The 27,232-nt window shown below is 40.3% G+C and overlaps 2 protein-coding genes across 2 annotated transcripts in view; both read left to right on the top strand.

The window, feature by feature from the left end:
- The first annotated feature begins 264 nt into the window (after positions 1-264).
- On the top strand, positions 265-10,341 carry LOC149078366 (uncharacterized). Its single transcript, XM_089241463.1, has 5 exons — positions 265-388; positions 513-784; positions 5,571-5,611; positions 10,028-10,128; positions 10,224-10,341. Exons 2-4 carry the CDS (start codon positions 514-516, stop codon positions 10,103-10,105), a joined length of 390 nt encoding a protein of 129 aa, XP_089097589.1. The 5' UTR covers positions 265-388; position 513; the 3' UTR covers positions 10,106-10,128; positions 10,224-10,341.
- A 7,039-nt stretch (positions 10,342-17,380) lies between these two features.
- The window catches only part of Pgi (glucose-6-phosphate isomerase), a 28,310-nt gene continuing 18,458 nt past the window's right edge, over positions 17,381-27,232 (top strand). Inside the window, exons 1-5 of the mRNA XM_089242019.1 lie at positions 17,381-17,876; positions 21,117-21,210; positions 22,636-22,773; positions 24,009-24,143; positions 26,908-27,054. Of these exons, the coding sequence (XP_089098145.1) occupies positions 17,752-17,876; positions 21,117-21,210; positions 22,636-22,773; positions 24,009-24,143; positions 26,908-27,054 (639 nt within the window). The 5' untranslated portion in view covers positions 17,381-17,751. The remainder of the gene's footprint in view (positions 17,877-21,116; positions 21,211-22,635; positions 22,774-24,008; positions 24,144-26,907; positions 27,055-27,232) is intronic.

Genomic DNA, 27,232 nt, shown 5'->3' with positions numbered 1-27,232 from the left:
TCTCAGTCGGCTTTTTACTTTAAGCTTTCTTTTCAAATGCATTCTGATTTCTCTCAACATTCACGCTGTGATAAAACGTCCAGAGAATGAAAAAATTACACCTTTTTAACGAGAAGAATATTCACAGTATATGTAACGGCGCGGGGTATATGTATATACACCATATTCGGATTTTGTGTAAATTTCATTTTGATTTTTTTTTCCCACGAGAATGCCATTTATATGCAAATTATTTCGTCGTGACGTCACATCTTAAAAATACGAATCAAAACGAGTTTTTATCTGATTGTATTCGGAGCCCTACCTCTAGCTCTATCACAGTTGATTTGAGATAGCTTTGATCTCGATCACACAGGTGCTTACGTGTTTTTAGCTAAGCTGGTTTAAGGTAAGTGCCGGTATTTACCTTCAATTTTAGTGGCTAGCACTGTATTTATGCCAGTATTCTAGGAATTTTAGTGGCTAGTACAGCAATGATCGGGGTTTTTTTTTTTTGTATCGTTTTCGGTCAGGATGTCCGACCGAGCTGTTCATTCGCAGAAACGCCGCAGGAGAGATTCCGAAGACGATTCCGACGAGACCTCGATGCATGCCTCGTTCCTGGCGAAACACCGCTTCCTCATGTCCAAAATCGAGGAGGTCGCGGAAGCGGAAGGAACATCCCGGAAGGACGTCCTCTTGTCGGTTCTTTCCTTCGTCCTGCGCGAGACAAACAGCGACCTCAGGACCGGTCTCTCGTGCTACTGGGCGTCCTTGTCGGAGTCCCTGTGGAATAGCGGCAAAGGTACGGCAATCAAGTAACACAAGTCTATTTGTCCTATGTACGGTAGTGTTCAGTGGCTCTCAACTTCTAGGCGCTAATGTGAGACGATCTTCCCCGTTAGTCTCGCAACAGATATGCTTATAACGGTAGTTATTCGATCATTACATTTCAACTAGTAGTAAGAAAAATTGATGGCAACACTACACATGACCAGCATTACACAAAAAACCTCGCGTTGTTTACCCGGGCCGTTATATAGGTCCTGCACAGAGCCCCGCAAGAAAACTAGCCAGGAGCTCGTACTGAATTCAATAAATTCTTGCTTACTATTTTTGACCGGAGAAGGAAAAAAAATATGCTCCATAGGGTGTCATGGGTAGGGAAAAAGACTAGAAAAACACTGCTGAGAAAAAATGAATTCGTCGAAGGAAAATAGAAATATCCGGCTACCCCCATACGAATAATTTCAATCTTTTTCCTGACAGGAATTTAGGGGGATCGGGATGAGTTCAAACCCTTGGACTCGGAACCTGAAAGTCTATTTCTGAATACCTGATTATTGCACTGGTGAAGCCTGTTCAGTAATCCTGCGTCTTCGGGCTTGGAGTATTCCTCTTCAGCATATGAATCTACCTTTTACTGCGTCCAAGGAAGGGCATGTTTCTATGTCAGGGCCCTGGGCAAATATGAATCTTCGGGGCCCTTGTACCGCATTAGCCGCTCACTGGGGAAAAAAGCGGGAGGACCAGAATTGAATACCCGTTTTTTCCGGTATGCCGAAAAAAATCTAACCACACATTACGGGTAGTTCTTAGACTAAAAATTTAATCAAATTTATTGATTTTGAACCTTTTCTCTTCGTTTCGGATCCATCTATGCCAGACAATGCGGGAAATACTGTATATCCACTGCTCTTTGAGGCAGAGGTGTTGGGGGGGGGGGGGAACCCCCACCCCCGTTATGCTTTTTACACAAATAGGAAATGGCAACTTATTTCGGGACACTGAAAATTTGAGACCTTGAGAACGTGCCCCGTTTGCCCATGTGCAAGGCTTGACTGCGGGGGCGGCGGAAAAGTGTAAATTATGGCACGCTGCGACTAAGGTCAAAGATTTTTCTTTTGTCAATGAATACATGTTCGAATTCTGGGCGCCCAAAATCATGGGATCCTAGGCGAATTCTCCACTTACCTATGCGGAAATCGGGGTTCTGTTCTTGTCTTTGCACAAAACTTAGTTTAAAAAAATATTGAATTATTTTATGCCTTCCGGTGATCCAGTGCAACTCTAGTCCGATACGCGCCGGTTGAGTGGATCAACGCCATTTTCTCAACCTTTTCAACTCATTAACCCTGTCAAAGGCTCCACGGCCCTAATCTACGGTATGATCAAAGAGTCCCTTTGTATACTCATCGAATTCAGTTTAATTACTAAATTTATAAAGAAAAGTTCTATATGATCGATCTCTGGAACCCTGGGCGAGAGACTGATCCAGAAGGTGATTATCCTTCCCAAGAGCCTATTTGTATGGGAGAAAATAGGTCTGTAAAATGCAGAACGAACTTACTCAAATTGGCCGTTCCAGAATATTACCCTGTGTGTGCACCTACCCAGGTGTTAGTGAAATAAAATTTAGTGAGCTCTTGAAGACAGTCGTGCCTAAACCCCCTTCCCCAACATGGGTCTCCGGGCAAAAATTTTTTTTTTTGGGGGGGGGGGGTGATACTTAGCAGCTTAATATAGGGCAGCGGGTCTAAACCATTTTTGACTCGTGGAGCCCTTTTCACTATATAATTTCTATGGCGGATCGGTTTTACCCGAAGAGCCATTTTTCATACGTATTTTTTATGGCAGAACCTTGTAGGCCTCCTTATTTACTTATGTCAAATTTACTGATTCATTTTAATTTCCTCGAGTCGCCGCGGAGCCCCTGGGAGGTGCCCATGGAGCACCGGTTGAGAACCGCTGATATAGGGTAACTATCCTTGTGGAAAAACTAATATGGAAAAGTGTTCCGTTTTGAAGGATCGGGCAAATAAAGGGAGTCGTAACATTCTGAATTTTTGTGACTTATCATTTTTGTAACGGCCAGTTACGCGCCAAACAACCAACGAAAGTAAAATTCTTCCCCAGCAGGGAATTGAAGGCTTTTTGAAAATGGATTCAAATATTCAATCCCGTTATAGAAGCAAACTTCGATCGTCTCAAGATTTTGGCGCTTTTTCACTTCGTGAAAAGCAATGTTATAATAACCTTATTCCGTAAGAATCTCTCCCTCCATATTGGCAAACTTATCGCCAGGTTTGTGAAATGTCAGTCAAACAAAAAGTTGTCTTCCCGAAATCAACATTTCGCAGACGAAACTTAATTTGCTATTAAGTCAAATTTTTTTGAGGGGAAGGGCGTACGTGTTTATTGCAAGATCTTTTTTACGCTGCCGTTTTAATCGGATTGCATGTTGATCAATGAAACGGCAATATTTTTTGAGCAATATTTAAAATTTCATCGCGAAACTGTTACGCGTAAAAAAACCTTCAATGAAGTTTGTAAAAATTGCAGCTTGAAGCGCGCGCAGCTGGTGGAAACGGTGCAATAGCGATTCAGTCACTTTTTAATCAAATTACGATAATTATACAATTGATTATACTGTAATCAATTACAACGGATAATCATTGTTATATAGATAACAAATTTGATTTTTTTCAGAAATAAAACGGGCATTCCAAATAACGGCCACTTCCTAATAGCGGACATATTTTTACGGTCCCGTTAGTGGCCGTTGATTAGAGGTTTTACTGTATTCATTGGCGTACGCAAGGGGTATTAACCCCTCCCTCAAGCAGAGATTATAGTGTTATTTTGCAGGAAAAACTTACCTACACCGCCGTGTTGAGAAAGAGGAAAATTTAAGACTATTTTTGGTTTTTTTTTTAGAAAATTCTGCGTATGACTATGAATTGACATTCGAAATTAGGTTTCACTTTTTGATGATTATTCAGTCACATTTTCATACAGATTTATGCACCTGGCAACAAAGATTTTCAATTTCCTTGTGATTGCAATTGATTCCTTTCACGCTTAAATGTTGGTAAATTTACTTAGCTTTATTTTAAGATATTTCGGCACGTCTTCAAAATTTATCCCGGCACTGCATGATCCGTGCAGAATCTGGTCATATTTTTTCAGATTTTGGGGCGTATTTATAAGGGGGTAGTTGCCCCTCTTAACAGAGACGGACTTCAGGCTCTTGCCACCCCTTTGAGAAGCTCTTGTATTTCGTTTCTTAATTTTTTTTCCCCGGAAAGTCGTGCCCCTCTTCCCCAAAAGCAAACAAACGCGTGGATAGGAGCAGATTTAGCTGGCCATCTTTTTCTCACCTGACGAATTCATCTTGATCCTATGGTTGTGCGTCGTCTTGACAAGACTGTTCTTATTGCCGAAGTGTGTGTTGGGGGGGGGGGGGGGGGTAATCGCACATATTTGTAGCCCAATTTCAATTTATTCCTTTGCGTTATCGAATAAGTTTCGAAATCGATTTTCCGAACACCCTTCAGTCCCGATGTGTTCGGATAATCGAGGTTCTACTGTACAGTGAAACCTGTCTTAGACAAGTTTCCGTCACATACGGTATCAATCTTAAACCGAATCAAAATGTAGTCTGTTCAATGATTATTGCTTTCGTCTGCACCTTTTTTATAAAACGGAAATCTGTCTAGAACGGAACATTATTTGTCTCTTGACGTTCCGTCTCGTACAGGTTATTACAAAAAATTTTGGGTTAATTATTTTTTTTAAATAAAATGAATTTATAGAGTGTAATCGTGAACAAGAGAACAAATTTCTTTTTTTAAACGCGATTTTCTCAAATTTCGCAACCTATAATTCACCAACCTATGACCCCGCGGGCCAAATGTGCCCTCAGTCATCTGATAAATTTTGTATAATAGAGGTTTTTAATTGTCATTTTTTAAATCTGTGTATATACTTTTTTATGTGTTTATAGATACATAATGCATGAATATAAAATCATCCGGGGCAATGGCTAAAATTGGCGATGGTGGATAGTCTGGGCGGCGCACTGTATGAAATTTAAGTAACACGGTGTAGTTCCACGTAACTTAAGCGGCCCGCGATACATTTCCAGATCAATTAAGGGACGAGCGTGATATTAACTTGGCCACCAGACGAACCGTGGCCCCCACCCCCGCTCTGTCCCACTAGGGGATATAAGCTGGTCCGTCTCAGGAGACGTGGGCCACGGTGAAAATCCAATGACATCCAAGACCAACAAGCCAACCAGGAGTAGAACCCCTCATACAATTTCACCACACTCTCTTCCCGACTTGATCCGCGGCTCAGTTCCGGATCAACAAAAACCCGCGGTATTTTTACAGATCTCTTGTTACAGAACTTCAGCTGCCGGTAGCGTAGTTCCACATCAAAGTTACCCGCGGCACGGTTTCAAATCACTCAAGCAGCTGGCGATAAATTTACAGATCACTCAAGCGACCGATGATGCTGTTCCAGATCACTCAAGTAGCCCGCGGTACGTTTTTGAACCAATGAATTGACCCGCACTTCCCTAGAGGTTGAACACCCTTGTGCTGTAAATTGATAAATGTGAAACACAAAAAAATCTTAATGTGACGCGACTCTCTCATGTAACCTCGCATTTCACGCCATACCGGCAACGGACCAAACTTCAACAAGCTGGTTTCCCAGTTTTGACGGCTAATGCCGGAAATGTTAACTTCTATTATAATGTTTTTATATAAACTTGTCAGTAAATGTTTTTTCCTTGCTTATAGGCTCCGATGTTTGCGACAGTGCTCCAACCCGAGACCGTGAGGTAGGTATGAAACTTCTATCTCAACTAGCCATGCTCATAGACAAAGTACAATCGAACCCGGTTATAACGCCATCAAAAATTCCGCAAAGATTTAGCACCAGTTATCACCAAAAAATACCGCCAACTGTCAGTCAGATCACCAAATATGGCTAATGAATAAACTAACGAATCGAACAAAATTCCACTACAAGGACGAAAAATGTGTCGTTATACGTTTACGGCATTTTCATCGACGTTATAGCAAGGTTCATTAACATTCTCTATGGCAGAGGTTTTAACGTATGGGTCGCAAGGGCTTCCGAGATGGTTCGTACAAATCCACCTACAGCCGGGATTCATGAGCTAAGAGTGACGACGTAAAACTTAAGACGGCACTGACTGAATCGACGCATGGGCCCGCACTGGCTGGGGGCTCAAGAAACGTAGGTCTTTCGAAAAATTTTAACCAGATCTCATTTCTGTGAGTGAACATGTAAATTTGCCTTGTGCGGCCTCAAGAAAATAACTTTCCGGTAATAACACCGGAAAATAACTAAAATAATTTAATAGCCCGGGGGGTGCGGGCTATGATCTGATTTCATCCAGAATATCTTGAGCTATGGTTCATTACCAAAACTTGATTCACAGGAGCTTCCTATGGATTAGTCGTGTAAATCCATTTACAGTCTATTATAAATGCACTGCGTCGCTGGTTTCATTAATTTTCGAAGAACAGTCTCGCTGGTAGCAAAGCTGACTTTTTGATTTCGGGACGTGACTGAAAACAGTTATAAACCCCTGAATTATAGCTTGTTCCAATAAATAAAAAAATATGCAGCTCGCGTTCGAGTGCTAATCGCTCATCTACTGGGTCTGGGTGACAGCAACACTTAAACAAATGGATTTCTCAGTCTTGAGTAAAAATCTCTCAATGCGCTTCTGTAGTATTGAAACGTCTGTTGAAGATCATTCGCATTGCCGATTTCACTCCGGTAAAGGCGCGTATAAACTAGCGCGCCGATCTTGCAACGCACCCCCTACTGGAGCGGTTCTAATCCGCTCGTGGGTACACAAACTTCCTTTGTGTTCGTTGAAAAGATTTCAGGTGGGTCCATCGAAAACAGCTCAAGAATCGTTCACAACACCGTACAAATTACTGAACAACCAATTGCGAATGCTTTCATTGCGTGATTCCGCGCGCTAGTGTATGCGGACCTCAAGTCGCGTTCGTGTCTGGTCTCCAAGGAAAATAGCCTCTTTGAGGTCTCGCCTAGACTGAAGTAAGTATAAGTTTTTTGGGATTAACATGGTTAACAACCTTAATCGGGCCGCGGGCTTCCAAAGTTTTTCCTCTTGTGAGTGGAAAGCCCGGTCATACACATTACTGGTGGGATATGAACTGAAAAAAATAAAACGACGAACCACTCGTGGCTCTGTTTGACTTGATGTCAGGGCCCAGTGGTTGGAGAAACACCGGTTTAGACGACCCTGTGTATAGGGTGTCCCGTAAGTCCTAATTCAATCTACAGCTTGAGATGTAGAGGAATGGTTCAAATTTTTGAAAAATGCTCAAAATATGTACTTTTTTTCGTACCATTTTTGGGAGTGAAAATAGTGTCACGAAATAAAAAAATTTAAATTTTCTTATGGACACCCTATCCTGAAAAACACTAAGTTGTTGCCCAGTTTCTTCTGAAGCTAACAAAAATTCACGTTTCTAAGTGCAATATTTGCAGATATTTGTATTCAAAAATCGGAGAAAAGTTGGGAAATAACATCATAAACTAGCGGAGAACCCTCTCTCTCGTTTATGCTGTTCATTCCCAACTTATATCAGATTTTGGAACTCGTATCTCTGGACATTGTGCTTAGAAACTTTTTGCTTCAGAAGAGAAGGCAAAAGCTAATTGGGTTTTATTAGGATAGAATGACCATATAAATTTTATTTTAATGCCACTTTTTTTCACTCTCAAAACTGGTAGCGACTTATGAACACATTTTGCGCATTTTTTAAACTGTAGCCATACCTGTCGATGAGATAAAGGCCGAATTAGGACTTGTAGAACGCTATATAAACTGGTCAAATTTTCTCTCGTCTTATCCATTAGATACGATATCGTTCAAACTGAAGTTATTTTACATTGTAACCGCAACCAAAGTCCTACGGCTTGTTGTCGAATGCGAAAAGTGTAGACCGGGGAGGGGGAGTTTTCAACGCAATAGTCCGTGGGCAACATTCGGCCCTCGAGCTTTTTGTCGTGGACCGCCGATCATTTTGAGAAAATGGTTTGAAGACATTGGGAAAACGGTGTCGTTATGCTTTTGTAAGGCGATTCAGACAAGGAAGTCGTCCTTCAATATCGGAAAAACGTTCTTTGCTTGGCTTCTCCTTGACCCCCCCCCCCCCCCCCCACATCGTGTAATAAGCTAGAACCACCTTAATTCTTCTACATAAGTTTCCGAAAGTTGGTTTTGCTCTTTCGCAAGTGAAAACCTCACTTATGGTCATCTTCAATGACCAATATACGGTAATCATCCGCCCCGACATTGACTTAAGGTATCCTGTTTCTGAGGGGAAAAAACTTGTGAAACAACTGAATTGCCGTAATTCTTACCTATTCAAATCGTTACGTGTATTGCGAGATCGGCTGATAATCACGCAGTTCAAGGATAACTGCCTTAGGGAATTATTTCCATTAGATTTTTTCCCTAAAGGTTTATGCAGAGCGAAGACTACGGTATGGTTAATCTGATAATTCGAACCTTGTACAAGTATTATAGTGTTCGTTTTTCCACACCTTTCTCATGAGCACTCGAGCTTTGAATACCACGGTCATTCATCCATCTTCTGAACGAAGTGTGACGTCGGTATTACCGCTAGGGCTCCTGGGTAACCCAGGCTGGCTTACCCGTCATTTTTGTTCGAGGTGTGACGTCAGCATTATCGCTACAACTAAATCGCTGTTCCCTATTTTTTTTCTAACGAATATACGTCACAATCAAAAAAATTGTTTTTTTCTGCCATAAGATGGCGTGTAACTCGTCTATGTACCTTATTTGCATATAGAATGAGATCATTTTAGAGATCAAAATATGGGGGGAAAACTTCATTCGTCTCATTTTCGTTTATTTCGATGATATTCGTCGGGGGAAAGACTGAATTCGGGTTTTGAATGTGGCAGCGTTTCTCAACCTTTATAAGCCCAAGGACCAGTAAAGTATCCGAAACAATTCGACGGGCCTATATTATAGGACATTCCAGTATATTTTCAGTCATTTCGAATTGGTTTATGCATTTGTCCAGTTCTTTCAACGATGCTCATTGAAATTTGTAATGTTTACTGAAATAGGAAACAGTTTTCATATGTATGATAAATTATGGCTATAAATACAAATTTTCATCTTGCGTATTTGTGAGGATCAACGGTTTTTCCTCAATTTTTCAGTGATTTTTAACTACAACTAGGGATTTTACCGAATTAACTGTCTAAAACGGGGGGTGCACAACGTCACGTCGGAGGCTTGATGCGGCCCGTCAAGGAGCTCCATCCGGCCCGCGGATGGAAAAGTAACTATACATGCAATACGATAAATACCAAAGCTAACCATATGTCATAAAAAAAAAAATTGTTAAAAGTGAATTGAAAATTACAGCCAAAAATTTGGCAGCGGCAACTGAAATTGCTAAAAAAAATTGTTAATCGTCGAAATTGACGTTTTTGATGAAAATCGGTGATTTCGCCAAAAAATTGGCGAGTGAGATGAATAGGCTACATATGATTATTATGAGACTTTATAATTAGTTATAATCTTAATATAATATTTGTCCTTTATTCTTGTTCTCAAATTTAGCCCCTTCGCTTACAATCGATTGGCAACAATTTCGAATCTCCTCTATTTGATGAATTGACGATAAATATGGTGACCTAAACCGCACGTAAGGAAAAAAAACAGTAAAACTATAAGAGTAGGCATAAAGTAGATTTTCCACCCTACCTGTTTTTCACTCTTCTAATGTTCCTTTCTACTATATACATATGTGGGGAAAATATAGGGTTACAAAAAAGCGCTTCAGGATAAGAAGAAAGAAAACTTGAATTTATTCTCCACTGGCGTTTGGACGTAATATTACGTCCTTGCTCGTAGATTGATTAACCAAACTTTGTTGAAAATAGGGGGAATAAACGGGATATTTTATAGAAAAACGTTGGGACGTCCAAAATCACGGAAATGTGGGTCATATGGTCTCTATACAAGTTTTTGCCCGCGGAATGGAAAGGTGCTTACCTGCTCTAAAATGTTGATCTCTAGCTCAATGATTTCAGACCCTCCCATCGAAACGGGACCCATATTTAACCACCCCCAAATGAAACTGTTCATTTTGATTTTTAACTCTGCGTGCAATCCAAATAATCTTGTCGATTTCTAATTATTCAGGGCCACCTGAGTTACTGCCCGTATGCGGCCATCGTCAGAAGCGCTAAACATATTTGGAAAAGCTGCAAGAAGAGTTGATTTTTAAGCTTTTTGAGTACCAGGTAAATTTTTCTATCTTTGGTACAGTTTCCAAATCCATATTGTACTTGCATTAATGCAATTTTCACTTCCGACTAAAAATGCTTTCTCTTTTCAGCAAGCGTATTTGGGTATCCATTGATGTAAACTTGTCGAGATGGCCGTTTTATTGGAAATATTTGTTTTTGTTTTTAACTTTTTTTGATTCAATGTAATAAAAATGGATTCTGTTCGAATTTTCGCTGACTTTTAATCACGATCGAATTTATTCGATAGTTCGGCCATGCCGATTGAGCATATATGGCGTATAAAAAAAAAATACGCCATATATGCTCAACCAGTACCTCCTAGAGATAGGCCTCAGCAGTCTGCTTTTGACGTCAGTAAGTAGTCCATTTTCCCTGAATATTCAGGGAAAAATTCCCTGCTCCTGCCAGAATCGTCGTTGTGCGAAAAAAAAAATGATCTGGCTCAGAATTGGCGATTTCTATGCCTTACATCCAATTACCATGCGGTATTTGTGAGCCAACCAGGAAAATTCTACGCCAAAATAAACGAAATAAGGGGCTGCGGTTCAAAATGTGGGAAACTTGTGCTAGGTAATCCTAATGACGTTACAGATGAGCTGGACAACCCGTGCTCTAGAAAGTTCTGCTTAAGCCGGGGTTTCAAGAATCCAAAGATTCCAAAGAACCCCTGCTCAAATATGGTGGATGATTTCAAGGAGCTGTGTCTGCCAGTAAGGTGCCAGAAAATACTTTTTTTTTAATATAGAGCACAACTCGGGTCTATCGCCATAGGCAATTTACTACCTAGCGAGTTGTGCCGGAATTGTAAGTGTGTGTACCTAAGTCTGAGTGCGTATCTAGTGTTGTGTATGATTTTTCAGTGCTGCCATCTATATCTCAGAAGAGAAGTGAGTGATGTGTAGCGACTGAATATTTGTACTGTTTGTAGGCCTGTTGCTCTCTGTGGCGAGACTTTAACGTGGAGATCGGCTCGCATTTGCGCCTCGAAGTTGGGAACCACAGAAAACCAACTTCAGCCGACCACGCCAGAAAATACTGGGTACACCAGTCTTCCATCTTGGAACAACAAAATATTTTGCTTTAGTGACATCCAAGCATTAAAAAAAGGATAGGAAAACGACTGGCCGTGTATGTATATTAGTAACGCTGATGTCACGCTTCGCTCAGAGGTGAATAAGTCCCACCACACAATGCGTTAATTTTTTCTTACCTGTTTGCAGTAGATGCAAATGAATGCTTACTGAAATGAGTTTTTATTTATTTTATAGCGCTACTGTATAGAGATAAAACCATATCCATGTAGTAATATTCACTTTATATGGGGACGTATGATTCAGTGTCGCTACAAGAAGAAAAATTTACAATGTCGCCGGTATCCATATTTGACACGAGCTTCCCCTAATTTTTAACGGGAAACAAGTGAACGCGGCGCTCTCCGTCCATTAGATCTACATTTAAAATGAGCATCGTTCCGTTACGCAAGAAAGTATACCATATAATTGTGTTACTGGTGAAGCATGTAACTTAAATAACGCGCCGATGCATTCCTGTTAATTTTAATTACGGGGTTTTTTAAATGTAGGCTTTGCTCTGTTTAAGAATCGAATATCTGAGCGTAATTGGCGATTTGCTTGAACGCGCGGGTCAACCTGAATTTATCAAAACTTGACCACTATTATAACGACAGGATTTTTCCGATGCCGTTATGAACCTTGTACAATATTTTTCCTTATACGTATAGATTACCTGGAATTGGCCGACTTTTGATGAATTTTAAAATAAAACGAAGGTAGTACTTCTCTTCTCGAACGATTTTTTCTGTAAAATCCTATCTCCTACAAGCTTGTCACAATTAAAGTGAACTGTTTACTATGATCTTCCCCCGACCTTAAGTCTTAGGGGTTCTTAATCTTGCGAATAGAGCCTCTGGCCTAAGCGATCGCGAGTTGTCTTTGCTCTTCCAATCAAAATGCAAAAATTTCCAATCAAAAACATGAATGAGCGGCTTTTATTCTGTACCACGTTAAGACTAATTAATTCACGTGATACAAAATATTTTTTCGTGTCACGCACGAAAATCGTTTTATTGGTTTGAACAAAAGTTGCTGTGCGGTCGAGTGGGCAGCGCGTTGGACTCTCATAGATAACATTACGCATGAATACGGTTCGTTTAAATACAGGGTGCAGCATGCACAGCAAATTACTGGTGAACCGTTGATCCGCATACTTCCAATTAGAAAAAGTATCCAAATAACGTGTAGTACTCGGATACGTCATTCGTGTGTTGCAAGGGATTCTACGTATATATATAGTTATGAAATAAAAATTTATACGGACACTCTGTGCTCAAAAACCCAATTAGAAAGTTGCTGCCCGGTCTCTCCTCGGGCTAACAAAAGAAATACATTTCTCCTTAGAAACGTAGAATTTCTTTCCTTAGAAAAAGGGTAATATTTTGAGGGTAATCGAGATTTTGAATTGGAAAAACAGTATAAAATAAGAGAAAGAAAGCGTTTTATACCCAGGTGATCTCTTATTTTTTTTGTCATAAATTTGTTGCAACAAGGTGAACTCTTCTATTCTACGGCACCTTTTTCTTACCGCGTGCACGCCGCCGTCAAACCAGAAGAAATTAATGTGCCGCCTACCGGACTGTCTCTTGTCACAGCACATCGAATTTCGGCCAAGGATCTCCTCCAGCCACTTCGCGAAATGGCTACCCAAAGTAGGAAAAAACGCTAGTCATTTCTAATGATCGAACTTTGGCCACACCTCTCGTCCGATTCGCAAAATAGCCTGACTTCGGGTTTTGCCCGTAAGATATACAGGGTGGATAGCAACCGCGCTCACCGCAAATTACTGGTGAACTGTAGATCCCAGAGGCATACTTCCAATTAGAAAATATATCCAAACAACGTGTAGATTTAACCCTTTTTAAGCGGTTTTTAAAACTTCGCCCGATTCGCATTAAAACTGCCTCAGTGGAAATCACTAAGCCTTCAAGATAATTGCCACCTATTTTCCAAAATATTTTTTTTTTGATTGGTAAGCTGATAAATGCCCCCCCCCCCCACACACACGCAAAATAAGGAAACAAGGAAGAGGGGAAAGAAACTACAGTTTTCTGCCATTTATGCTGTAAGCATAAACGTATATTACCAGCAAGGGAAACGAATAACATCCTTTCTGTCCCCCGTTCGTTATCAGACTTTGAACAAAAGCTGACTCCGACCTCTGGCAGTTGATTGACAGGATGGAAGCGGAATGAAAACATGTTATCGGGCAAAGTTCTCTATACAGAGATATCTGGGCTCGAAATTGCCAATATGAGAGGGTTGTCGCTGTAAGGGTAAAGGTAAGTCATTCGTGTTGCAAGAGGAAGAAAAAACTCTCGATATTCAATTCTTCCAACTTTGGCTGATCGCTGCATGCCATTTCGTGAACAAGCTGGCTAAAGCCCGAAATCAAGAAATGATCGGACATTGGTTGATCAATTTACAGTGTGATTGTCCATTTCGTAAACTGGCCTATTCTGGCTTTGGCATCATCTTACATTTTAGTTTTCACTCAACAAAAACTACGCACATTCCGTCTGCACCGAATCGTTGGAAATTTCTCGGAGAAATGTTTATGAGGTGTATGTATGGTTAAGAGTGGTACTGTAATAGTAGTGGTCAGAGGCGGGGAGCTTAGCCAACACCTTCTATAGCAGGAAGCCTCCGCGAAGCACGTGATGTCACTGAAGTCGTCCATTTCACCTATCATCATTGGATGTATTGCAAAAAAAGGTAAAGCTTTCTCACGTCAATCTGCTTTATCCAATGGCTACAGGTGAAATGGACGACTTCAGTGACGTTAAAGCTTCGTGCGGAGGCTTTTCTGCAAATTTAAGAAATTAGTGAAGAAAAATAAGCCAAACCATAAATCTGCCTAGAGCGTGAGGTCAGTGAGCGATCTAACGTGAGACCTACAGAGTATGTAGGGGGAGGGGGGCTACCAACAGAGCGACCTAGTGAGTTTGCAAGCAAGGAATTGACCAAAGCAATGTGGAAGCATGCGAATGACCAAAGGACTGACCTCTACAAGATAAATAACAAATCAGTGAGCAACTAAAAGAGTGTCCTAGAGAGCGAGTGACAAGATCAATAAAAGACCAAGAGTAAACTAAAGAATATGTCGGCATGTCAATAACCCAGCGAGCACGAGTAAGAGACCAGGTCAGTGAATAACCAAAAGGGTAGCCTAGAGAGTGTGCAAACAGGACCGTCGTGGGTCCCCGGATGAAGTAATTTTTTGAGCCCACTACCTGACAAAAAATTTCTGCGTCCGATTTCCATGCTTACTCTCGAAATTTTCATGAGGGCCCTCCAGGGGGCACTTGAGGCTCCAGGGCGTGCCTAGGTGAGCCCATGCGTTAAGACGGTACTGTGTGCAAGCATGTGAATGGCTGAAAGATTAACCTTAGGGAGCGAGAGAACAGTCAGTTAACAACCAAAAGAGTGACCTAGAGAATGTGTAGGCATGGGAGCAGGGTACACATTCTCTAGGGTACACGCAACTAGATGCTTGGTCACCCGGGGCAAGTGCGCATTTTGGCGCCCACTTGTAATGTTGAAGGAGAGGTTTTAGAATGAAATTTGTGGCCCCTCGGGTCTAGCGCCCGGGACACGAGACCTGCCTACTCTCCCCCCCCCCCCCTAGTTTCGGCCCTGCATGGGAGTGACCAAGAAAGTTTTCAAGTATCGGTAAGAGTGAGTTAGAGATAGAGGTATATTAACGAGAGGAGGGGGGAGTAGCAGACTGTAGGTAGAGCCCAGGGTGGAAAATCAAAGCAATGAGTCTTCAACGAAATAATTAGGAAGAAATGAGAGAAAGTTTGGATTAGAAAAAGAGGAATGGCGGAAAAATTCGCAAAGCGCCCACAGGCGACAAAACCATAAATCCACCTCTGGTGCTGTGGCTGACAAGGTTCCAGCCTTCTTGTCGATCCAATCTCCCCGTTTAAAAGTCTCACCACAGAGAGCATCAGGCTACCAACAGTACAAATATTCACTCATTACACTTCACTCCTGAAATACAGATGGCAGCACTGAAAAATCAGACACAACACTAGATACGCACTCAGACTGTTAGGTACTTCCGGCACAACTCACTGGGTAATAAATTGTCCATGGCGATAGACCTGAGTTGTACCCGGTTTGAAAGAAATAAAACAAAAGCCTTCTGTCAGACGAGAGGAGGCCCAGACTCTGTCCCGCTAAGAATTTATTTATTTATACAATATTGTTGGCCCTGAGGCCTATACAAGAGGATGCGATTGAAAATGACAAAGATATTGTTTGATATTGGACAAAAAACTAGTGACAGTGGGGGATTCGACAATAGAGATTGGGTGTTTGTTCCTTTCACCAATGATATGAGGAAAGAAGCTGTATTTAAAGCAGTCACGTGGAAGCAAAAATACGTTTTACTTTAAGAGAATGGTTGAGTCTTCTGGGGATGTAGGATGGTTTGGCAAGAAAGCAGAAGTGAAGATGACCATGGTAGATCTTATATAACAATGTTAATCGAGAAATGAGACGGAGTAGAGAGAGGGAGAAGATGTGAAGTTCCTTTTTAAGACACGGAAACCAAAGATGACCAGCAGTCGTGCGCAAATCGGGTGGATTATTTTGGATTGATTCGTTTGCCTTTGTTACTGGAGATGTAGGGGTCCCAGATTTCAGTGGCGTAGGAAAGAACGGAGGAGATAAAAAGAAATTTAAGCCCTTTATGGAGTTGGATTGAGTCATGGGCGGAGATACGCCTATACATATATACATATCTAATGTATGTATATATGTATACATGAATTGACGTCATCATCATCATCGTGCCCCCCAGCAATAATGGCCATGCCTCCCCCACCCCCACAGACTTCCAATTCTATCTCCGCCTATGAATTGAGTCCTTGGACCCGTGACAATTCTCATCATTTTTTTTTTTTTTTCACGTAAAAATTTCAATAAGTAGGGCTCGTGAAAGATCCCAGCCTAGGATCCCTGCTCTAGGATGTGGGAGGTTGTGGGTGGCAGGGCCGCCCTTACCAGACGCGGGGCCCGGTGCAAAAATGATAGTGGGGCCAGAAGCGTCTTAATAATTTCGGGAGCCCCTTAGCCCGGATTTTAAATATTCTGTGGGAAAAGGGAAAAATTACAACATTCAAAATGCTGAAAAATTTCCGTACAAAAAAAAATTATTGACACAAAATTGAATTAACAAGAAAGTTTTTTTCCTTCTTCTGTGGAGGCACATCATCATTACACCCTTACATTTCAGAACCCCTCCAGTCATTTTCGCTCTCCTCCGCCTCGTTTACTATGTGCGGACATGTCTACCTCCACTCCTATGCATTTCCTCCTTCCTAGTCGCTATTCTTTTAACTCGTATCTCTTCGCTCCACTATAAGCGCAGCTTTATGAATGCTGGTGTAACCAAGTTTAAGCCGGGTTTTCCTAGGAGCGGGTTTCCTGTGCCGCGCGCAACGTGATTCGCCCAGCGCGACATGCCGTCCACTCACCAGTAAGAAAAGCAGCATGACTGTTTTCCTACAGAGCGCAATACGCCTCACGACAGCGCTTTACGTCGGGCGTGATTGGCCGACTGCTTCTGGAGGAGTCAAATGCGTCGTGCGCCGCGGTTTTGCCGATATTCTCTTCACTCTCTTGTGTGTTTTCTTTTCCTTCCCTTCAAACCGGAGCATGCAGACGACAGAGTAGCTGATGCCAAAGCCATATACTTTATATAGCCGCCCTGATCTGACGCGCCTCGCTAGGAAAACACAAACGCGTAGCGTGATTATGTAACACGTTTCTGTCGGCGCGAAATAGTCTAATTCGGTTCACGCTGCGCAACAAACCTATTCCTAGGAAAACCCGGCTTTAGGTTCACTTCGTTCCCAAAGCTGATATTAAACGTCCCAACATCCCTGGAGGATCGCGGGGTCGTGATGCGCTTGCGGGGTCATTCAAGTATTACGTCATCATCGAGGGGGGGAGGGGGTTTCGGATTTGCTGACTTTTGATAACAAGGGGGGAGGGGGGGTTGAAGATTACTTACGTCATCAACCACCCTTTTTGAAGATATGAAATATTCTAAGCTGCTGACAAAGGGTGGAGGGGTCAAAAAATGGCTAAAAATCTTATTACGTAATACTTGAATGGCCCCCGCTGCGTGGGGATGGCAGAACAGCGAGCCGTCACGTGTCGTCACAAAATGAAAGCAAAATTGCATCGACCAACTTTTTCTTCCAGCGAAATCGCCAATCAACTTTCACGTTTGGCGATAAGTTGCTGATCGAAGCACACGCTCAACGCTGCAGCGAGACTCTCGTATACACAAACTATAGTATTATTATTTTTCTTTTCCGTCATCTCTCGACTGAGTTGGCAGCACTGACGCGGCGACTAGGTCAAGTCAAAGACGTTTGAGGCGCGAGCAGGTTTTAAAAGGCATTTGTAAGACACCGACTCTCCCTTTCTTTGCTTCGAACTCCACCATACTTGCTGCGGCCGCCGCTGTTTACGATCGTGTATACTAAATCTTTCTATAATAAATCTTGCAAATCGAAAGAAAGAGATGGCTCAGTTTCTGTCGGACTCTGCCGAGTTTCAAGAACTTGCCAAATTCTGCAAAGCCCACAAAGATGAGATCGTCATGAGGAAACTGTTCGCCGACGATCCGCAGCGCTTTCAGAAGTTCAGGTGAGAGAAGAACAATTTACACGTCTTTTTTTACCGTTCATTTTAACGCCCACATTTCCGCCTGGTGGGTAAACTGAGATATTATTCGACCAGTCACATTTCATATCAGCGTGGCCCAACTCATGGGGGGGGGGGGGGGGGTACAGTGCTTACATTTTCCCCTCCACGGGACAGAACCTGGGCCATGCCTTGTTTTACAGTCACATTTCACATTGGGGGGGCCCAGAACAAGGGACGAGGTCAGTGAAAGGCCAAAACCATGGTCCCCCTCCCCACCTAGGAACCATGTTGTAAAATGTTGGTGTCTACAATATCTGTAACGCCATAATGGAAGGACTTTTGGGGCTACACTGTCTGATTATCTGCCCGAGTTTCAACTAAATACTCTATGGCAAGCATTCATTTTGCTACCCCCTCCTTCACCCCACCATGTAGTTTTATATACAGTATGTCGTTAGAGTGAGAATTCAGCGCTCTTTCCTGTCCGGTGCCCGGGCCACCAAACCCGTGTACATCTTAACTTGGGCAGGGCCTGTTTGTTTCTTGCATTGACATTTCGACCCGCAAATTTTCAGGGTGATGAAATTAGCTGCCTTTCGCATTATAGACACAGGTTTCTCCCACGCCTCTGCCTCAATGAACACTATGTATGGGGGGAGGGCCCAAAAATATATTTTGCTCAGAGCTAGAACTTATGAGATACAGACTCTGGGTTTGAGAGGTTGTCAAAATCCTAGACCTATAGGGTCTATTTTGTCTTGGACAGAATTTTAAGCTATTGTAACTTGATGTAATCAAAGTATTTTTAATCCATTTTGCTGTCCCTTACAATTTAGCGGCCCGGTGCGGCTATACCCTTTACACCTGCATAAGTCTGGCTCTGTTTTTTACATACATTCAGTCAAACAAAAGTCAATCAGTCAGCTGAACAGAAGCAGCTCGCTACAGTACCTTCTTGTTCTTGGAGCAAGGCCCCCAGGCTAGACTGGTGGGGGAATAGGGACGATATATGCTGAGCATGCTTGCCATATCCAGGAATTTCTCAACTTTCTTTTTTTTTTTGGTTTTTTTTTAATCAGTTACTTTAGAAATCATCACTGGTATTCGTTGAATGTATTCATTCCCTGTTTCCCTTTCACGGGCTTCTTGATGATGAATTTATAGGGTGAAAAGACAAAAAATTATGAAAATCATCTAGGGCTGGAGCTCTGTCAGCCCCACCCTTGTGGGGGGGGGCCATCATGGCCCACAAGCCTTGGAAGTGTGGGGCCCATGGGGGTGATCGAAAGAGTGATCTAGGGAGTGTATATAAGCATTAGTTACCTACGGAATGTGTCAGTGACGAAGTTAACCAGTGACCAAAAAGAACCCCTCTGTCAGCGGTTTGTGGTCGGCTGAAGTTTGTTTTCTGTGGTTCCCTCAACTTTGAGGCTTGAATGCAAGCCAATTTCCCCCCCCCCTTGTTGAATGGTCTTGTCCGCATGGAGCAGTAGACCAATAATTTCTCATCAAGATCCATCATTTCACCTTTTCTTAATATTTTGTTTAGGATAGTCACTCTGGCACATATCAATTATTTTCAACTGGAATAGTCAACAATGCTCATCTCGTAATAGATGAATCGACGGAGGAGCAATCTCTTACTCACCATTGACCCAACATCCACATAAGCGATGCGATTTACGAAAATCATCTGGTTTACAAGTTCTGATAGAAACGTCATCTTCGTCCTCGACTGACTTGCGAACCTTTGATTTTGGAATCTTACTGAAAGCTACAGCACATAATTCCACTGTCAGTCATCATTAGCACGTTAGACAAATCAGACTTTTGCATATCCAAGTCATTTCCAGGGCTGGACAAATACTAGGTACCGAGTTGCCATGGTGACTAAAAAATTGTTTTTTTTTGGCACCTAGATGTTTGAGAATTTGTCTAATCTGGGTCTTGTCTCTGTATTACAGAGACAAGACCCAGCTTTGAAGATAAGATTAAAAATGACAGGCCAGCCACCAACAGTTATAGCGCACTATAACTGTTGGCGGCTGGCAACAGTTCAAATAATAGTTCAAATTAAAATTAACATCTCAAGATGGCAACATTCAAATGAAATTCAGTGATGAACAATTCGAATAACGTTGACCAACAACGATTCGATCATCTAATCTGATCATAAGTGGAATTAAAAGGTATTTTTTCCATGAAAAATAGTGACTATAAATGAGTAACCGGGACCTTCTCGCCAGAGTATGGGGTCCACAGTTACATTTATAGTTTTTCCGCCTGCAGGCCACTTGAATTTTTTTGCCCTTTCATTCCAGTCTAATTTTCTAGACTAGTTTTTCCTCGAATTCGTCACTGTGCTATAACCCTCTTTACCTCCCTCCACTCTTGTACACCTGTCTCTAACAAGTCACTCATATGCTTGCACACGTTCCAAGTCACTCTTTTTGTTTCCCATTGGCATGGCTCCTTGCTGGGTCACTCTTTTGATCATTTACATGTTTACACATGCTCTAGGTCATTCTTTTTGTCATTAACAAGCTTGCACACTTGTGAGGTTCTGGCAATTGAGAAACACTGACATTAGTTGTACTGGGCAGTGAGTGATTCACTGTTTCATTTTTTTTCTCGTGTATCACTGCCTTCCACTCACAAAAAAGGAATCGACCAGGCGTGTGCTTCCCAAGGTTGAGATCCACTGCTCTCGATCGCTCTTTCGTTCGTTCAGACGCTTGTCTGCTCTAAGTCACTCTTTTGCTTCACTCACATGCTTGCAAACTTGCTAGGTCACTCGCTGACCTAGACTCTAGCTGTCTGGGCAGAGGCGAATTTGTTAAGGGTTATAGAAATTTTGTCGCACTTCATGGCTTTAAAAAATATGATAGAAACGGGCAAACAAGATGAAGTGTACTTGTGTGTGGGAGCTCGTGTGTGTTCCTTTCCCTCTGCCGTGGAAAAAGGTGAATGACTGGCCTGTTTGCCACCCCCTCTGAACTTGCCACCTGGGGCTATAACCTGGGCCCGACCCCCCTGTAAATATGCCACTTATGGGATGGGGGGGGAGCGTTAAGATAAACTTAATACTCGTGGAAATATTGAGATGTGAGGCCATATGGAATCTTTGGCACTAATGGCACAGCCCTGTTTTCTATCGTATTTTTCTATCATTTCATTAATCACATTGCATATCAATTTTCAGTAGCATTTATAATTTTGGGTTCGTTTTCATTCCTGTAGCATTTTGTTGCAGACCCCATCATCTGGCAAAATATTGCTGGATTATTCCAAGAACCTGATCACGGATGAAGTATTGAGGCTGCTCTTTGCCCTGGTGAGTTTTTTTTCCATGCACGTAAAATAAGTTGATTCAATGTACCTGTACATCAGTAGATTTTCAATTTTCATTATTTTAATGAAAAATACATCTGTCCAGTTTCTTCTAGTAAGAGTACGTTACTTTTTCCAGCCATAGCCAAAATCTCCAACAGAATCAGCTTTGCGACCCATGAGACTATTTGTTTTTATAATTTAGTGAAACCAGTGACACAATTAGCACATTAAAAATCTTGTCTGTAATGGGATTTGTACAATTCATCTAAAGGCCGTTACGCAATACTCTGATGTTGTGAATTCTGATTTTTGGAAATTCCCTCTTATAGCCATGGATTCTTTTGAGCCCTGTGACCCATACCTCGAGAATCCCCGACTAAGAGGGTTTGTACAGCCCATTTAAGAAGCTGTTGCAAATCAATTTTTGTGAGTCAAGAATATGGGTCAATTCCTGAAATTGATTCACAGTGCCATCCGAGATGCTCTGTAAAAACCCTCTTATAGCTGAGTATTCTGGAGCTATGGGTCACAACAAAAATTTTATTCTAAAATTGGTAGTAAAAATCTACTTGCAGCCAGGGATTCTTAACGTGTGAGTCATGGTCCAAACTTGATTCTCGAGGGGAAGGGGCTTTCAAGATAGGTTGTAAAAATTCATTTGTATCCAGGGATTCTTGAGCTACAAATTGAGCTGACTCACAAATTTGATTCACAGCGGCTTACTACACGAATCATTTGAGGTGATTTACAGTCTGTTATACATAATGTACCTGTTGTGCTACTGGTTTCCCTGATTTAAAAAAAACAAATAGTCCCATGGGTCGTGAAACTGATCTTTTTGTTGATTTTAGGTTACAGCTGAAAAAGGTTTGTTTAAACCCTCTTGTTTAAAGAGTGAAATTTACATCCCTTGTGGCACCAGTCCGACTAGTTTGCGAATTGGCTGAGAGGTGCCACCAAAGTCCATTATTAGAAATAACTAGTGTCTTTTCTACTTTGGCCGGCCATTTTTGTCCATCTCAAACCATTTTCAAGTTATGGTGAATAAATTGATTGTGAAAGAAAAATGTGTCAGGTCTAAAAAAACAGAATTTGGGTAGTTTCTGAAAGATCTATACGCAAATTAAGCACATACTGGAAAAGAACAAAAAAAAGTTCCTATAAGCTGATGCCATTTCCATCAAAATATCTCAATTTATTGGCAAGCTACATGTGCTAATTGGCAAATTTCAAAATTGAATTGTTGCCAAAATTTTTAATTGCCTATTTTGCAAATATCCTACTAGCTAAAATTGATCAAATTTACCAAAAACTTGTCCATTGCACCAGATTTCAAAATAAACCGTATTGATGTTCCGATTCAAGAGAAATTGAACCTCTCGTGTATTTATTATTGCTAAGTCTTTCGTTGTTTGTTTATGCATAGGCCAAAGCTCGCAAAGTGGAGCAAGCAAGAGATGCTATGTTCTCTGGGGAAAAGATCAACTTTACGGAGGATCGAGCTGTTTTGCACATTGCTTTGAGGAATCGCTCTAACACTCCAATAAAAGTGAACAATGAAGATGTAAGTTTTGTGTTGCCAATATGATCATACTGTCAAACCTTACTGTAACTAAGTTCAGAAATTCTTCAGATTCTTAAATTCCCCTGAGGAATGTTTACGAAGTACATGTACAGTTAGTACTTATTTCTACAAACCTGTACTAAAGTAAAATTGAAAGTTTGTAAATGGAAAAGACATTTGAAGTATTAAAATATTTGAAATACAAATATTCCTTGCTTTACACGGTTTCGTTGTAACATAACTTTTGAAAGTTGATTTTAGGAATTCCAATCTGTAAAATTAGGCTTGGAGTTTAACTTTAATCCTGAAAGTGGGCTTGCAAATTGAATATACAACATAGTTGAAATCATTTGACAATAAAGCACGTTGGATTTGATGTAGCTCAGACAAATGTGAGAAATTCTCAGATACAACTCGCCATATCTCACTGATGGGCAAAGAGAGAAATTTGATGGGAAAAAAGCTGTTCCAGTGAAACTAGAATTTTCATATTTGCGAGAAAATGTGCAGAATTCTCTGGCTTTTTGTTACTGAAGTTTTTATATGGAGACAAAAAATGCTGCTTGTCAGCAGAATCTCATGTTTCATCAAGAGTTGTCATCAGTCTATCGTACCAGGCTCTTCAGGGAAAAAAATTCATACTCGCTAGAATCAGTTGGAAGTTGTGAAGACAGAAAAAGTATGAATTTAATTCATTTATATTGCCTAAATTCACAGGATTTATTCATAAATTTTAATAATTTAAAAAAGTTATGTGTTAAATCGGTGTTGCCCAAAGTGGGCGATCCATACCCCGGTGGGTGATGGAATGATCCAGGTGGCGAAAGAAGCTGTAGACTTAATATAGGATCCTATGGGTTCACTTGAGTTGGGGGCGATGAGAAGAAAAAAATTGCTGTTGAAGGGGGCGATGTGGAACAAGACGTTTGGAAAACTATATGTTAAATGATCCATGACTTTATTTCGAACACAAAAAAGGCAGGAGTAATAGAACATTTTCCAGCAACATGAAAAAAAAAAGATCTGAAGGTGTGTTCAGTCCAAGAAATAAGTAATTTTTTTTTCCTTTTCATACTTTTGAGGACAACCAATAGCTGCAATATTAATATTGTATGAATACAAAATTTCTAAAAGGACCAAAAATGTTGTCCTTTATTATATGTGGTTCTTTTCTCTTTGCATATCACTTTTACTGCCAAACAAAATTATCATATTCTATTTTCTTTACATTTCAGGTCATGCCTGGCGTAAATGGTGTCTTGAAGCACATGAGGGAATTTTCAGAATCTGTAAGGAATGGCGATTGGAAAGGTTACACAGGGAAAACCATAACTGACGTTGTTAATATAGGCATTGGTGGTTCTGATCTGGTCAGTAATGCTTATTTTAAATCCTTAATGCCCTATTTCAAGGTGCTACTAATCACAAAAAAAGATTTAGGTACCAGCTAAATGTCTTTGAAACTAAGCATGGTTTTTTCCCAAGAAAAAAAAATCCTAAATTTTTTTTCTTCCACCTTTCTGGAATTATTGACTCCTTCAAATGGTGGAAGAGACATTAAGAACAAAATTTTCTGATTTTATAGACTTCAATTTAACAAGCACATATAGTATATTTTAGTCTCAATACAGATTTTCTACTTGCCATGCATACATGGCCTTCGTCAAAAGCCCTGCTCTATGTACGATAACACTGAATAACAAAAGTTTTACAAACTTTCTGCGTCCAAAACAAAAACAATAATTCCTTATGTAATTGGTATACTGAATGTGAAATTGACCATAGAAAAGCTAGATTGACTGTTTTCTTTTGAAATTACACATTTTAATACACAAAAATAATAAAATACATTATGAAACACAACATAAGTATATAGAAAACAAAATAAATATACAGAATATATATATAAATAAACAAATACATAAGAACTTCACCAATATACAGGGTGATTCAAAACAACATACAAACTTTAGGGGAGGTATAAAACACAAAAACAACATAATTGCGTAGGAGTACATGACCGAAAACCCTAACCTGATCAGCTGGGGGATAAATGAAAATGCAGAAATTACAAGACAATAATGGGTGAAAAACTCTTTTGATTAGTGATACTTTACATCTTGGAGGGGACCATGAAAGCCAGGGTCTAAGACGCCCATTGACTGAAACCCAACCTTGTCGCAAGAATCGCTGTCATAGCTGCAAACGTCTATAAAATGCCAGGTATTTTTGAAAGGGTTTGACAATCAATGTCTTCGTTGTGAAACATGCATAACTGTAGATGGTAAGAACTTTGAGCACTTGTTGTGAAACAACGTGTACACATATTGTCTTTATGTAAAGTATCTAAATAAAGCTTTTCCACCCATTATTGGTTTGCCATTCCTGCATCTTCGTTTATCCTCCAGCTGATCAGGTCTGTGTTTCCGACCTGAAAATAAATTATAATTATGCAATATATAAATATATGTATTGCATTAAAGGACCAGACATGTCTCGTTTCCCATTTCAAGGAGAGAAACAACAAAAATACATAGAAATGCAAATGTATTGCAGCATAATAGTTCATTTATCAGTGTCTGACACGCACTTCATTTTGCATTGCACTTGTACTGGACATAAAGAGCATCGCTCGTAACTATCTAACTGTAGTCAGCCAGCGTCCAGGTTGACAATTTTCCCTATCAACATTGTTGTAATTGTATTTGTCACTTTTTCTCACTACACAATAACACATCTGAAGCACTTATAGCTGTTAACAGGTGAAATCTCAAACAAAGCCAATAAAACTTTTTCATGGTGATATTCATGTCCAGCAGGTCAAACCATTTGGAATTGTATAATGTCATGTCAGATGCAATTTCACTGTTATCCTGTGTAATTCACCTGTACTGTCACAATACAACACCTAGATGACCGAACATTGACTTGGACCAGGACTCCATGTGATGCAGATGTGATATTGATCTGGCATTGTACGACCTACATGAAAACTTGTGACATCCAATGCACATTGGATGACACGAACAGACTGTGCTAACAAAACGTTGATTAGCAAGTCCAGGTGAGCTCTAAGGGCGCTACAATATCAATTTAGACTTTGATTCTTGGATTACGATTCATCATAATTTTATTCATTTATACACCTGTTGACAGGTTTCTTGTTACTTACTGTTATACGAATTTATGCATACAGTGAAACCTCGTTATAATTTTTTTTGGCCAAGAAAAAATTTAGAGGGATTATCGTTATATCAAGAGCCAATATATTGTCATGTGTCATCAAATTTATGCTGCTGTTTGCATATTTTTAAATCTGCATTATTAGTACCACCAAAAAATGTGCTTTTTAGTATTTGTTTCCCACAAAAAAATTCAATTGACAAACGAAATTCATTTAGATGTATTGTCCTTGTAAAGAGGTTTAGTGCATTATACTTTGATATATAACACAAAGTAGTAGTGGTACTGGAACACTTTTTGGTGATCAGGTAGTTCCAGTATTATTAGATATCCTCAGAACTAAAAATGTGACCAGTTTAAAAATATATCTAAGAATATTTAAGCGAAATATAAAATCATTGCAGTGTTTCTAAAATCTCAAAAAATATCCTGATAGAGGAATTTACCATAGTAAAGTATTGTATATTGAAAAGAGTTTGACATTTGACTAAATTTTAATAAAATTTGGCTATTCCCAACAAGATTTGAAAAAATAAATGCTATATAGAGATTTATCGTTGTATCAAGGTTTTACTGTAACAGTAAAACTTGTCTATAACAATATACCATCAAACCAAAAGATACCCAGACCACATTGCCATATGGAAATATTTGCTCATTGTTATAACGATATACCTGCCTATAACGATATTTTCTTTTGTTCAGGTGTAATTCCTGTTCTAGTGCAAATGTTCAAACTGTCTACAAGGATAACCACTCTGCAATAACATTTTTTCTAGGTCCTTACAATATCTTTATAGACAGGTTTTGCTGTATATAAAAAAAATGCATGTACTTGATAAAGACACTTCCATCTTTCGGGATTACTTTATCTCCTTGGGATGGGAAGTAAGGTGTCTGCTCTTTCAATGTTCTGTCATAATTGTGTTTTTTTATCTGCATAAATTTTAGGGTCCACTCATGGTGACTGAGGCATTAAAAGCATACCACAATAAGGGTCCTAACGTACATTTTGTGTCTAATATTGATGGCACTCATCTTGCTGAAGTACTGAAGAAGCTTGATCCAGAAACTGCTTTGTTCATTATTGCTTCAAAGGTGATTTCATGATTTGTTACTTATTAATTTGATCAACAAATTTTGAGTGACTTAACTTTAAATATTCTTATTCAGAGTTTTTATCTAGGAAAGTAATGTAGCCTTGCGATAATAACTATTAGGGATGCTCTGATTCATCTATTAATAGTCAGTTAATTCATAAATTATTAATTGCAGT

The sequence above is a fragment of the Pholcus phalangioides genome, unplaced genomic scaffold, assembly GCF_987345545.1.
Source record: "Pholcus phalangioides strain wild (caught in Gottingen) unplaced genomic scaffold, Ppha-v1.0 ptg000014l_1, whole genome shotgun sequence".
In the NCBI taxonomy this organism is placed as follows: Eukaryota; Metazoa; Arthropoda; class Arachnida; order Araneae; family Pholcidae; genus Pholcus; species Pholcus phalangioides.
Note: the sequence above shows the minus strand (reverse complement) of the source record. Positions and strands in the feature narration are given on the sequence as shown.

What these genes read in the sequence shown, in the direction of transcription:
- LOC149078366 (XM_089241463.1), top strand. Translation starts at nt 514, where the DNA reads ATGTCCGACCGAGCTGTTCATTCGCAGAAACGCCGCAGGAGAGATTCC. An exon ending in CCTGTGGAATAGCGGCAAAG is followed by an intron (nt 785 to 5,570) that starts GTACGGCAATCA and finishes CCTTGCTTATAG; the next exon opens with GCTCCGATGTTTGCGACAGT. An exon ending in CTCCAACCCGAGACCGTGAG is followed by an intron (nt 5,612 to 10,027) that starts GTAGGTATGAAA and finishes CTAATTATTCAG; the next exon opens with GGCCACCTGAGTTACTGCCC.